We start from the raw sequence: 14105 nt of genomic DNA, 5'->3' as shown, positions 1-14105 counted from the left end.
CCTTTCCTGAGTCCAGGATGTTGTACCTGAACCTCCTTCCGGCGACCCTAGCTCTGTACCTTACCTGCTCCCTCAGTTGTCAGTTCCTGATATAATCAGAGTCACAACTCAGTCAAAAGAACCTAAAAGTGGAACAAAAACCTCTATGCCTACCCAGGCAATAATACTTTGGAGGTTGGATTCAGGGAAATTTCAAGCATAGAAGTTGATGCAGGGCAGACATAATAGTGTGGCTGAAACAACACAATACTGTTGAGTGAGATGTTGCTGGAGCTTCATGATGGGCTTTTGTTTTCAAAATGAGAATCTTGCTATGTAGACCAGGCTGGCCTCCTCCGTGACTTCCCAACTGTTTGTATTATAGCTGTGTGTGCCCCCAAGACCAGCACACACAGCCTTTATAAGGAACTTCCTAAGCCCATGGTGCTAGGACAGAGTCAGCAGAAGGAAGATCGCTTCAAGGTTAAGATGAACAAGGTGGTCTACACTGCAAAAGGAAAAGGGATGGGGAAAAGAAGGGAGGGAGGAAGGGAGGATGGGAGGGAGGGAGGGAGGGAGGGAGGAATTTCCTCATGATAGGACAGAGATCTCATTAGAAGATTTATCATTCAAATTCTACAGTGTTCTGTTCCCCCAGGAAAACAAATCTGAGGGGCAGTAAGATAGCTCAGTAGGTAAAAACAGGCACTACAAAACTCAATAACAAGAGTTTGATTCCTGGAATCCATGGTGAAAGGAGAGACCCACCCAACCAATAGTTGCCCTCTGTTGATCTCTGCATACCTGTGGGTACATGCATACATAAATATGTGTACATATACAATATGTACAAGTACAATAATAATAAAGTTTCTTTTAAAAAAAGGAAATAAAACATGAAACTTATGTAGACCATGTGAGATGACCTAGTGATGTCTGTTACACTAGGAACATCTTCCATTGGCCAAAGCCGGAAACTCTAGAAAGTAGTGTATTGGCTCATATTTTACTTTTATTCTTCAAGAAATTGCCATATTTTTCTATATATTACCTTTGTTAAATCAATAAGTTTAGTTACAGGAGTGAGCCTTTTCTGTAGTAAAAGTTTCTCTAAATAGAAAAAATAAAGATTCTACTTTTAAGTCTTAGATTATACTTAAAAATCATGATGGGAGTAAGACGGCAAACCAGTTTTTTTTTTTTTTTTGGTTCTTTTTTTTCGGAGCTGGGGACCGAACCCAGGGCCTTGCGCTTCCTAGGTAAGCGCTCTACCACGGCAAACCAGTTTTTATAGACACCAAACGTATCTAATTACTGAACTGAAGGGTCTTGTGAGGAAAGAGATAACACTTAACCTGTTTACGTGTGACTTCTAAAGTTTTTAAATCATATTTGTAACTGGTACTTACATTTCTATTGGGCCTCCTATTCAGGGAATCGGAAACAAGGGAAGCAGCTGGTCACATATTGAACCCGCCTTGAGCTTGCTGTCACTCACCCACACCTTCAAGTATCCTGTACCACCCCATAGTACGTGGGCGTTTACGCTGGAATGGACTTCCGCACGAGTCACAGAAACACTCACTTACCCTGTTCATAACTGCTCATTACTCAGTCTTCTCAGGTTTTATGGGCCATTTACAGTTCCGTGTGCACACACGGGCTGAAAGGCAAACACCTCCAGGGATTTGTTTTGTCCCTTTGTCTGTGTCAGTTGTGGTTGTATTTTACCCTCAAAAAACATATTGTCTCAGGGTTGAAGAGAAGGCTCAGCAGTTCAGAGCACAGACTGATTTTGTTGAGGACCAGAGTTCAGTCCCCAGCACCCACATCAGGTGGTTCCCAACTTCCTGGAACTTTAGTTTCAAGGGACCTGATGCCCTAGACTGGCCTCCATGGGTACCTGCATTCACACACACATACACACACACACACACACACACACACACACACACTCACACACACACTCACACACTCACACACACACTCACACACTCACACACTCAAACACACACTCACACACACACTCAAACACACACTCACACACACACTCAAACACACACACACACACACACACTCATACACACTCAAACACAGAGACACATGCACATAATGAAATATAAACTTTTTTTAAATGTGTCTTTTCTTTCTTGGCTCTTGGCCTTTCCTCCTCACAGTGCCTTTGATCTTCCCAGCAAGCTTGGGAGGACATCCCTGGCCTTGCTGTCTTTGAATAAGAATGTTTTCTGGCGTAGCACCATCCAAACATCCTTCATAAAGTCAGTTTGCCAAGTTTAACCGTGACCCCAATTGTATAAAGAATCTGAGACATAGGAGAATTAGTGGCTCATTATCTTTAACTAACTCCTAGTCCAAGCCTTCAGCCGGCTAGTCAAGGCCTTTAGCTGACTAGCCTAGATCTTCATTTGGCTAGCCCAGGTCTTCAGCTGGCTAGCTCAGGCCTTCAGCTGGCTAGTCCAGGCCTTCAGTTGGCTAGTCCAGGCCTTCAGCTGGCTAGTCCAGGCCTTCAGCTGACTAGCCTAGATCTTCATTTGGCTAGACCAGGCCTTCAGTTGGCTAGACCAGGCCTTCAGCTATCTACGTTCCCCACCTCTGCTGCTGCTCTTCTGTTAGGGAAGCAGTTCCTATCTGAGAATGCAATGAACAAAGTCATGCAGCCTGCCCCGTGGAGACTCAGCTGCCCAGGCCACACCCTGAAATCTGTTTTGTTGCAAAACACCAAATATTTGGCTTCAGTGAAAATGGCGCCAAGATAAACTCAGCCCAGCCGGAAGCAGGAACCCCTATCCACGGCCGTGCATCGGTGGCAATTGCAGATGTTTGAGTTTCTTTCTGTGTATGATAGGAAGAAGTATAATATTTGACAGAGCTGAACAAACAGCGTGTGCTGGCAGGAAGCGTGACCTTGTATTCCATTCACTCCCGTAGAAAGTGCACAGTGACGGGACTTCCTCAACTGTGGGGAGGGAGTCAGCCCAACTGGCCCAGCCCAACATGAACCTCCTGTGGTCCTCCGAACAAGGAGCTCCCTGATACCCACCACTTCTATCATCGAAGCCTTTCCTGACAGCCTCGTAGCTGTCTATGTGTCTGCTAAGTCTACATTCTTGTCTTCGTTTTCAACAGCATTCATTATCTTCTCCACCCGGATAGTCTTCCTTCAGTGTTTACAAGCCTTCAGTGTGGCCAGATGAAGTCTCCTTACTTTTCTTTCCAGTGCTTTCTGTCTTTAATCTCAGCACTTGGGAAACAGACACGGGATCTCTGTGAGTTCTAGGCCAGCCTGGTCGACAGAGTGAGTTCAAGCAAGGCCAGGACTCTGTAGAGAGACACTGACTCAATCAATCAATCAATCAATCAATCAATCAATCAATCAATCAAAAAAACGTTTTTCTAGCCTTACTAACTTAAATAACTTTCTAGCCTTAAATAACTTTTAATTATGTGTAACTGCATGCATGTCTGTGTGCAGGTTTGTGCACATGTGTGCTGGTCAGAAGAAACTGTCAGATACCCTGCAGCTAGAGCACAGGCAGTTCCAAGCCACCCAACGTTGGTGCCAGGAATGGAACTCGGGTCCTCTGCACCAGCAGTGTGTGCTCTCAATGTCAAGCCGTTTTTCCAGCCATGGGTTACTTTTGGCTGTTAGATTAGTCTATAGTGTAGCTTGGACCTGTTGTCTAAGAAAAGAGGTGTTGGTCTGTTGACAGAAAAGCATTCTGACAGATTAGAATAAAGGGCATCCTGCAAGATTCTGCCTGGACTGTTGTCGGGGTGAACTGTTAAAGGGCTTTCAGGTCAGGAGTATGGTTATCAGACCTTGGATAATGACTGTACAGGGGGAGTGAGATGTGTGTGTGTTGGGGGGAATCTCGACATACTCTGGGCTCACAAGAGACTCCACAGCCCCTCCCTCGGTATCTGGCAGATAATAATCTCAAGCCCAGATCCCACAACATTCATTTCTCTACTGCCTGCCCTCATGTAGCTTGTGCCCTGCTAATGCTCCTGTGCTGTCCTACTGTGCTTTATAGCCTCAGCAGGTACATGGTCCTCATAAAGCCTGGAAATGATTTTCTTTTTTGCTTTTAAATTTTCATGTGCCAGTTTATTTAACAGATTTATTTTGTTCACTGCATTATGTCTCTTTGCTATGGATTAAGAGCAAGTGCTTGACAACTAGAATTATAGCTTCATAGGGAGCTCAAAGCTAGCCTAGGATATACAAAACCCTGTCTAAAAAGTAGAGAGAGGGAGATAGAGAGAGAGGGAGAGAGAGAGAGAGAGAGAGAGAGAGAGAGAGAGAGAGAGAGAGAACAGGGTTAGAGAAATGGCTCAGTGATTGAGCACACTGACTGTTCTTCCGAGGACACAGGGTTCAATTCCCAGCATCCACATGGCCTGTCAAGAGTCATCTCTAAGTGCAGTTCTAGGAATCTGACTCCCTCTTCTGGCTTCTGTGGGCACCATACACACTTGTAGGCAAGATACCCATATGCATAGAATAATAATAAATAAATCTCAAAAAAACTTAAGGTGAACAACAGAAAGCTAGATATGGCCCTGATATATATCAGAAGATATATATATATATATATATATATATATATATATATATATATATATATATATATATATATAGAGAGAGAGAGAGAGAGAGAGAGAGATCAGAAGATATATATGTATATATATGGAAATCATCAAAAGATGTGCTTTTCTGAAAGCCAAAAAACCAACAAAGTACATACTAAGGATTTGTGATTTGAGAACCCCTGACCCTTGAGGATAGAGGAGGTCTGTGAATAGGAAGGGAACAAAACATAAAGAACCAGGAGCTCCAGCCTTTCCTGGGCAGGAAGGTTGCCTTTAGAACTAGTAGATGGATTCTTTCCAGTCTCAAAATGGAAATGGGCACAGACGGGTGGGAGAATGCCTAACAAAACCAGCTCAAAAGCCTTCAGGAAACGTCTGTTTCAGTCAGCTCTCCCACCAAAGCCTCTGCTTTGTCTCTCCAAATTGTGCCAACTGAAGATGAGGGCTCAATAGTGAGGCCAGGGTCTCTCCAGAGAGGCCTCTAAAGACTCCGTGTTGGATGTATACAAGAGGCTGTTCTCTCTGACACTGTAACGAGTATACCGAGTATACCGTACTCCTGCAAGGAAGAAGTGGAGCTCTTTTTCCTTGGGCAACAAAGTAGCTTCTCATTTAGAACAGCTGGCGGATGCTGGGATGCAGGCAGTTTCCATGTTAGAGGTAAGGGCAGGTTTCCTCAAAGTCCACACTGTCACAGATTGTAATGTTTAGTAAGGAGTCATTTGCAAATTTCAGTAAGAAGACACTTTACTGCATGCGTGCAAGACACGCACGCGCGCGCACACACACACACACACACACACACACACACACACACACACACACTGTGGCTTAGATTTACACCTCGCAGGTGATTTACAAAGTTGAGTATCTTCTGCATGCACTGTTGGTGTGCATGTATCAATTTTGATCACTGTTTCTACTTGGGTTGTTTTGTCATTAACCATTTGCATTCATGTATTTCAGATCTAATCCCTCTACAGGCATGGTCTGCAAACACTCTCTTCTGTTTGATTTGCCCTTGCATTTTCATTCACCAAATAAAGAAATCGCAGTGTGTATTTCTATTTGATTAAACCCAACTTCCTGATTCATTTCTCTCAAAGTTTGTGCTTCACATTTCTAAATGTGTGTGTTTCATATTTCCAAAGTCTCTCTCATGATATAGAGTATCCCTTCGTCTCTTTACTGGCCTTTGCACATTCAATAACTAAGTTGTCTTTTATTATTGGACTGTAAGAATTGCTCGTGCATTCTAGCCACAAGCCCCTTACCAGATGTGTGAATTGCACTTATTTTCTTCTGAGAAAAAAAAAGTTAGAGTCAAGGTTCTCATGTAGCCCAGGCTAGCTTTGAGTCAAAGTTCTCATGTAGCCAAGGCTAGCTCTGAACTTGCTATGTAGCCAAGGCGGGTCTTTAAACTCCTTATCTTCTTGCCCTCACTTCCCGAGTGCTCGGATTACAAGCAAGGGCCAACGTGGCCATTACTTTCTTCCCTCCAATGTTTTTTCACTTTCCTTTATGACATCCTGAAACATGTGCCTTCTGTCTGAAGAGGGACACTGCGACTGCACCGACGTAGATTTTTCTTTGGTTGCATGCGTTCCATGCCCCGTCTAAAAGTTATGCCTGATTTAAATGTTGCCCCTATAGGTCTTTTATTATACTTAGGGAGGGTCTGTGATCCATCTACAGTTAATTGCGGGAGTTAATTTTTTTTTTTACATTAATAGATTTAGCCTCATCTCCGAAAGACAAATTTACCTCGTCAATTCATTTTCTTTTGGTGTCTAAAATGTTCTGCCACATTGTATTCTTCCTTCCTTCATCTGACTAGAGCTATTGTCTATTATTATTATTGTTATTGTTGTTATTATTATTATTATTATTATTATTATTATTATTATTATTTTAGTTTGTGGTAGGTACCATGATGCAAGTCAAGGGCCTCTCACATCCAAGGCAAGTGCTCGACCACTGAGCAACATCTGCAGCCCTCCGCTTTGTGTTTGGTTTTCTCTTATCAGTCAGAGTCTCACTGTGCAGCCCTGATTGTCCTTGAACCCATGATCCCCCTGCCTCAACCTCCTGAATATTGGAATTACAGGTTTACATCAATAGATCTGGCTGGAAAGCTCCTTAATGCTGATCCATCGATGTTGTTCACTTTTGGACAATGCTGCCTCATGATGCACTAGATTCCTAATAAGGCGTGTAATGTGCCTCTCTGTTAATTTGTTGTTTTGTTTTTAATTTTTAAAAATTTGAATGAATGAATGAATGAATGAATGAATGAAATTTTGGGTTTTTTTTTCCTCTATGTAGCCCTGGCTGTCCTGGAAATAGATCTGTGGACCAGGCTGGCCTTGAACTTAGAGATCTGCCTGCCTCTGCCTCCTGAGCGCTGGGATCAAAGGTGTACACCACCGCCAGCCCAGCTCTGTCACTCTATCGTCATCCCTCTATACTCACACGGCACTTGCTCTAAGAACCCCTCAGTTTGCTCCATTACCACTGGTTTTAAGCATGGCACTGCATGGTAATTGTTTTACTGTAACTGGGGTGTATTCAGCTCCCCGAGTCTAAGTGACCATCAGTTTGGGAACATTTCCTTCATGATTCCTTCACACATACTTTCTGACTCCCATCTCTTTCGGGGACCTTAATCACAAGCATACTGGACTGGTCAGGTTGTGGGTACTGGTGGTTCATTTCTTCACGGTCCTTTCTGTGTTGGAGAGTTTATATCACTTCTGTATTCACTAGGATTTTCTTCCGTGATGCTTACTCTGCTCTTGAGTCCATTCAGTATAATTTACCCTGGCCCCTGTTTTTAACTTCTTTTTTCTTCAGTGGAAGCTATAGTCCTCAGTGAATGTTCCCACTGTTTTCTGGACACTGAGTAGTTTCGTTTTTCACATAAGACAATTCCTCCTGGCAATTTAACTGGTAGGTGAGATGCTTCTGGATAGGTGTCATAGCAAATTTGCAATGACGTGTATTATAATACTGGCTTCTACTCATTTCAGATCTATTTGTCTTGTCTTCTCATTCCCACATCAGATTCCCCAAGGTCAAGAACCTGCCATATCTTATTTATCTATGTGCTTCCCACCGCAGACAACACATGTGTACTTTTAACTATTACACAACCAGTGAAAACCCCCCTTGGTGGGATTATCGAACAATGCCCATAGGTTAGAGTTCATGTTAAGTATCAGGGCCACACACTCAAAGGCCACCAGCAACAGCAGGGCTTACTCACACACTAACTGCACTGGCAGGGTAGGAAAGCTGCCACTACCAGCCTGGTTGTTGTCTGAGAAGTTTTCTCTCTTTATCCACTAGACTGGTTAGTGTCTCTTTAGGGAAATATATGTTTGTTTGTTTTTTTCAGAGCTGGGGACCGAACCCAGGGCCTTGCGCTTGCTAGGCAAGCGCTCTACCACTGAGCTAAATCCTCAGCCCCGGAAGTATATGTTTTAAAGGAACATAGATACATTAAACCTCCAGAACCCAATGAGTAAAGGCACATGCCACCAAGCCCAAAGACATTAGTTTGATCCCATATGATGGAAGTTGAGGACACAGAGAACTATTTCTTCCTGGTGTCCTCTGACCCCTGCCATGCATCCTCCTAAAGGTAAATACATTCTTCAGTCTTTCATGTGATTTCATTTTCTCCCTTTAGCTGTAATAATATGATATCCAAATTTTGTCTTAACTGGAGGGTCTGAAACACGGGTCTATCCATTCCACTTACAGGCAAGGCAAATGCTGTTGCTTGAAGTGGTCCCGCCATGGATCCTCTGGTCATCCAACACAAGTCCCCCCCCCCCCCTCTCTCTCTCACACACACACACACACACACACACACACACACACACACACACACACCTTGTCTGCCTTTATCTTCACTGTATTGTGTGTGGGGCCACTTCACTGACTTTCATCCCCGGCTTTAACTTTTCCATGACCACCATGATTTTCCCATGATTTTTCACATAGGATGTGTCTGACATTTGCTGAGTTGTCACCACTGACACTGTTGTTCCCAGAGGCTGCACCTCCTTTCCCTCCTTTTCCAGAACCACTTTTCCCCTTCAGTGGCATTTCTTAAGTTTGTGGTTGAGGGCTGGAGAGATGGCTCAGTAGTTAAGAGCACTGACTGCTCTTCCAGAGGTCCTAAGTTCAAATCCCAGCAACCACATGGTGGCTCACAACCATCTGTAATGGGATCTGGTGCCCTCTTCTGGTGTGTCTGAAGACAGCTACAGTGTACTCCTATATAATAATAAATAAATCTTTGGGGCTGGGGATTTAGCTCAGTGGTAGAGCGCTTACCTAGGAAGCGCAAGGCCCTGGGTTTGGTCCCCAGCTCCGAAAAAAAGAACCAAAAAAAAAAAAAATAAATCTTTAAAAAAAAAAGTTTGTGGTTGAACTCTCCAAGATATGTACATTTTAAAAACAAAACCTTTGTGAGCCACAGTGCTCCTCTGTAATAGGAACACTGACCCTATATGTAAAAGTATATTTAAACAGAAACATCACACCATTTTATTCTTCTTTTTCTACCAATGGAATGTTATTTAATTCTATTCTGTAGAAATAAGATGTTCAAATTACTCCAATCTGCTTTCGTACCTAGTGGCATCCAGAACAACAGAAAAAAAAAATGCACTGAGATTGTAGTCGTTCTGCCAGATATGTCCCCATCCAATAATAAACATATCTGCAGATCTGTTCCTGGTGTTGAGGATGCTGCTGAAGGGAGAGCACTGAGTACCCCGTGTAGCAACTGTTTAAATCACGAGTGTGACCTGAGGGGAACCATGGTTCGTGCAGCAGTTCACTGTTGAGCACATCACAAGTCCCAGGTATTTCCCTAGGCACCGAGGAACAGGTCCGAACAAAACAAATTAGAGTGGGGATGTAGCTCGGCGCTGTTGCTGAGCATGCCCAGTCTCCAGCACCACATGAACAATAGCTCCTATGGAGCTATCTGAGGTGTGGGAGGAGTGGGGTTGCTCTGAGTGGGCCTAACAGAGGAGGGGAAGTATGCCAGGAAACAGGGCAAAGGGACAGAGAGACGGGGCAGTCTGTGGTAAAGCCGTTGCATGTTACTTGGAAATACGGAGTTATAAGAAGGCTTAAGGAGAGGAGAGACATTGAGGCAGTAGCTATTGTCAACTTCAGTTCTGGCAAAGGAGATGGAAGTTGAACACGTTGGTGCTAGACTAAATGACGTTATGTTCTTTATGGACAGCGACAGAAATCTGAAGATCTTGGGCAGAGGACCACTGTCCACCAATCTTAAAGGATGCCACTTTCTAATACATTGTCCCACCCACTACTCCATCGAAATAAAAGAGGGCCATGTGATGGAGGTCCCAAAGAACCTTATGGAGTCTGAAGTGTGTGTGCGCGAGGATTGGGGGTTGTGCATGGATCAGTTGCACACTGGCCAGTCTTGTGTGGGACTTGGCGGTTCAAAACTAAAAACGGTAGTTGGAAGAAGTAATGAAGAGGGATGGCTGTTTAGCATGGGCCAGAAATCCGAAGCCGAAGGAGGAAGACGAAAGAACCTGTTGGGATGGCGCCGAGATGCGGAGTGACGAACCTGGTGACGCGGAGGGTCGTCTGTGAAGGCGCCGGAGCCGAGGCTCGCGATTGGGCGAGGGGAAGTTGCCTGTGTCGGTTGTCAAGGTAGCAGTTCGGAGGGACGCCAAGGCCTCCTCCAGGCCACCGCGCATCCCTTGCTGAGCCCTTGCTGAGCCCTTGCTGACGTGTCGCTAGCTGCAGCCCGCCTCCTGGGCGCCTCCCCCGGCACCGCCCGCTCCTGCCCCGCCCCCGGCACCGCCCGCCGGCGGCCTCCGCGTCACCGGCGCCCGCGGTGGCCACAACATGGCTGCGGCGCCGGGGCTGCTATTCTGGCTGTTCCTGCTCGGGGCGCTCTGGTGGGTCCCGGGCCAGCCGGACCTCAGCCCCGGACGGCGTTTCTCGGACCTCAAAGTGTGCGGGGACGCAGAGTGCAGCAGTGAGTGCCGGGTGGCGGGGCGGGCGGCCGGTTCCCGGGTGGCAGCGGTGGCCCCGCGGGTCGGAGTCCCACAGCCCGCACCTGGCCTAGGGGGTCTCAGGCCCGCAGAGCCCGCGCGGGTCTGCTTTACTCGGCAATCGCCCGGGTAGCCCTGACGTAGAGGCCGTGCCTACCACTTGTTGCCGGATTTGCTCTCTGCTTCTCTGACCCGGCTGGGGGTCGCCGCAGACCCAGACTGGTTTCACAGGGTACAGCTCCCTGCTTCCTTATCCCCGATCTCCATCTGGGCTCCCGGGGTGATGGGGTGGCGCGCCCCCGCATCCTGGGCGCCCCATGCTGTAGCCGAGAGCGTCTTAACGCCGGCCGTGGGAACCTGGGTTCACGCAAGACCGAGATCCACGCGCTTAGAGATCGGGGTGCAATCCTAGTGACCGATTGACGGCGGGGTTCCTCCAGAGGGTACCCCGGCGCTGCCTCTTCCCCTCTTGGCTGCATTGGGACCAGCTCGCATCACCTTTGGAACCAGAGGAACTGGAGTTTAGGTTTGGGATGAGTCCCGAGGCCAAGCAAGCAGCGCATTCTGAGGTCTCCCGGTTTTCTCCCTCAGTCCTGTCTGCTCTTTTGCACAGAACCCTCTTGCCAGCTCTCAAGTAGGGCTGCGGGAAGGTCAAAATCTTTCGTTCTTAAAGAGGTCAAGTTGCTGCACCTGTCACTACCTGAGAACCGCAGCCGCCTTCTCTGTGCGCAGTCGCGCTCTAGTCCTAGGTTGGAGGTGCCTGGGTTGGAGGTGGGCCATGGAGAAGGTTAAGATTAGAAGAGGGCTATTACTGTAACGGTAATAATAAATACTCTAAGGGTCTCTGGAGTCAGTCCAGCCTTCTCCTTAGTCCCCTATGTTGTTGGGACCCATTCCTACTCAGAATAATTCATACTGGTCTTAGGATGGTCTCCAGCAACTGTGTAACTCACGGACGATGCCCTTCATAAATCACAAGCAGTACATACAGAAAATTATTCATTCTAAAAGACTAAGAGGAGTGCAGATTATCAGTTTATATTTCAATTGATGTCGTGGGGGGGGAAAGCAAGATTCATAATTTGAATGGTTTATTCCAATACCATTAAAGAAAAATGGAGGGGCCTGTAATTTATGTCACTGAGGTTCTAGGTCGTAACCCAGGGCCAATGTAAATAAACCGCAAAGGTAAAGCCACCCTGGCGAATCCCCTCCTTCGTGTAGGGATTACCATTTGGCTATTGAATATTGACAAGCATTTTCTGTTCGTTGCTGTCAAGCACGGCCTTACCTGAGTTTCCTCAAACCTTGGGAGGACCACCATATCACTGATACTGCCTTAGAACCGAGACTCGTGGTGGAAAGAGTTCGGGGCTCTAGTATAACTTGAGGAGTGGCCCAATTCCAAACAAATGTAACCAAACACGGGAGGCAATGACAGAAGAAGCAGGGCCAGGGGCTGGGGATTTAGCTCAGTGGTAGAGCGCTTACCTAGGGAGCGCAAGGCCCTGGGTTCGGTCCCCAGCTCCGAAAAAAAGAACCAAAAAAAAAAAAAAAAAAAAAAAAAAGGAAGAAGAAGCAGGGCCCAGGTGTGTGTTGCCAGTAGTAAGTGCTCATGGTGGAGGTGTCAGAAAAGGTGTCACTCAGTGTGCATGTCACTCATAAATGGTAAGTGCTACATACAGAATGGGCTGTCCTTGATACATTACTGGGCATCCTCAAGAATCTAAGGAGGGAACCACAAACAGTTTCCGATCTGAGTAGAACCCCAGTCTCAGGGTCCTTCAGCCTGGCCTCTTGCTCAGTCTCGTCTGAATCAGGATGCTGGCATATCTGAAAATAATCTTATGTTAGCTTTAAAACCCAAGCCAGTGCCTCTAAATGCATGCTTGTCCCTTGAAGATGTAGTTTAAAGACGTGTTTTTGTACTGTGGCTAATTGGCTTTTAGACAGTGTACTTCCCATGACCGCCATGCCTCTGCCCTTTAAGGCACTGTTAATTTCATTTGGCAAATGCTGCTTCTGTTGGAGTGACGGGAGTTCTGTATTTATCTTTACTTATTTATTCGCTTGGGACAGAGTCTCACTATGCAGTTCTAGCTGGCCTGGGATGCATTTATAGATTAGGCTGGAACAGAACTCATCGACCCCTTGCCTGCCTCTTCCTCCCCAGTGCTGGGATTAAAGACATATGCCACCATGCCAGGCCAAAGAGCTGCACTGTGAATGAGAAAGTAACTTCTGACCTCATCCCATAGTTTCGTTTGGCTCCTGACAAATGAGACACCCATCTTGAATTTTGTTTCTAGAAAAATTTGTTTTGAAAGCTTTTTTAGATTTGCTAGTGTGTGTGTGTGTGTGTGTGTGTGTGTGTGTGTGTGTGTGTGTGTCCTCGCCGGAGCACCCACTTGCAAGCATAATAATGGAGGACTCGGAACCCCAGGGCCTTGTCTACAGCAAGCAACAAGCTTTTTGCTGTTGAGCTATGTCTTTGGTCCTCTTTGTACTAAACTACCTAGGTTGGCATTGAACTCCCTCTGTGCTCCAGTCAAGCCTTGGATTTATGATCCCCCTGCCTCAGCTTCCTGAATACTGGAATTACAGTTTTATATTACCAGGCCTGGCTAGAAACCTTCTTAATGCTGATACATCGATGTTACTTGCTTTTAGAAGACACTGCCTTGTGATTGATTGGATCCCTAATAGAATGTGATAATGTGCCTCCCTGGTAACTCATCCAGACACTGTGCAGAGACAACTTAGCCACAAATGAAACTGACAGTGTTTACTGCTGCAAAGAAACAGTTAAACAGTTGCAGCCACTTACAGGTAGTGCCTGTTAGTGGTTAGTTCAAGTTTAATTGACCCCTTGGGGATTCCTGGGCGGTCTCCCTGGCTCCCTGTTATCTCCACAGTTAGCTATGTTTAAACCAGTCAGCACCTGCACCTGCATTTACACATCCACGAGTGAAGCTTTTTATGATTATGAAACAGGAAAAAAAGGGGGGCAGTGGGTGGGCTTGAAGATTAGAGAGGAAAACAAAGGGTTGACCTGAGAGCAGCCGTCTGTGGGAGTGGGCACATGGCTTTTGGTTTCTCAGGCTTACCCAGAGAGAAAAGTAGAAAGGTCCCCTCATCTGATTATAGATGATGTGATGTAGCAATGAGGCTCTGAGGATTTTAGACACTTGGAGCATGTGAACTGAAATTAATTCCAGGAGAGTCCTGGGAAGTCTTGATTACGGTTTGTAATGGGATTCTTGTATTTCCTGGAAAATCTCTAAGTGCTGGTAATGCTTGCCTAAGATGCACAAAACCCCGACTTTGATCTCCAGCATGTGCTGGCAAATCCCAGCACTGGAGAGATACAGGCAGGAGGATGAGAGGCTCTGGGGCCATCTTTGGTACCAAAAACGTTTAAGGCCAGCTTGGGACGCTCACAGCCCGTCTTTAAAAGAA

At 46.0% G+C, this 14105-nt stretch overlaps 2 protein-coding genes across 2 annotated transcripts in view; one reads left to right on the top strand and one right to left on the bottom strand.

Moving 5' to 3' along the window:
• Window positions 1–10289, bottom strand: part of Taf1a (TATA-box binding protein associated factor, RNA polymerase I subunit A) — a 35972-nt gene extending 25683 nt beyond the window's left edge. The window contains exon 1 of the mRNA NM_001037204.1: window positions 10214–10289. The gene's annotated coding sequence lies outside the window, so the exon portion shown is untranslated. The remainder of the gene's footprint in view (window positions 1–10213) is intronic.
• Window positions 10290–10473: 184 nt separating this feature from the next.
• Window positions 10474–14105, top strand: part of Mia3 (MIA SH3 domain ER export factor 3) — a 41546-nt gene continuing 37914 nt past the window's right edge. Inside the window, exon 1 of the mRNA NM_001398684.1 lies at window positions 10474–10630. Within this exon, the coding sequence (NP_001385613.1) occupies window positions 10498–10630 (133 nt within the window). The 5' untranslated portion in view covers window positions 10474–10497. The remainder of the gene's footprint in view (window positions 10631–14105) is intronic.

Source organism: Rattus norvegicus, chromosome 13 (genome assembly GCF_021556685.1).
Source record: "Rattus norvegicus strain SHRSP/BbbUtx chromosome 13, alternate assembly SHRSP_T2T, whole genome shotgun sequence".
Taxonomy (NCBI): Eukaryota; Metazoa; Chordata; class Mammalia; order Rodentia; family Muridae; genus Rattus; species Rattus norvegicus.
Note: the sequence above shows the minus strand (reverse complement) of the source record. Positions and strands in the feature narration are given on the sequence as shown.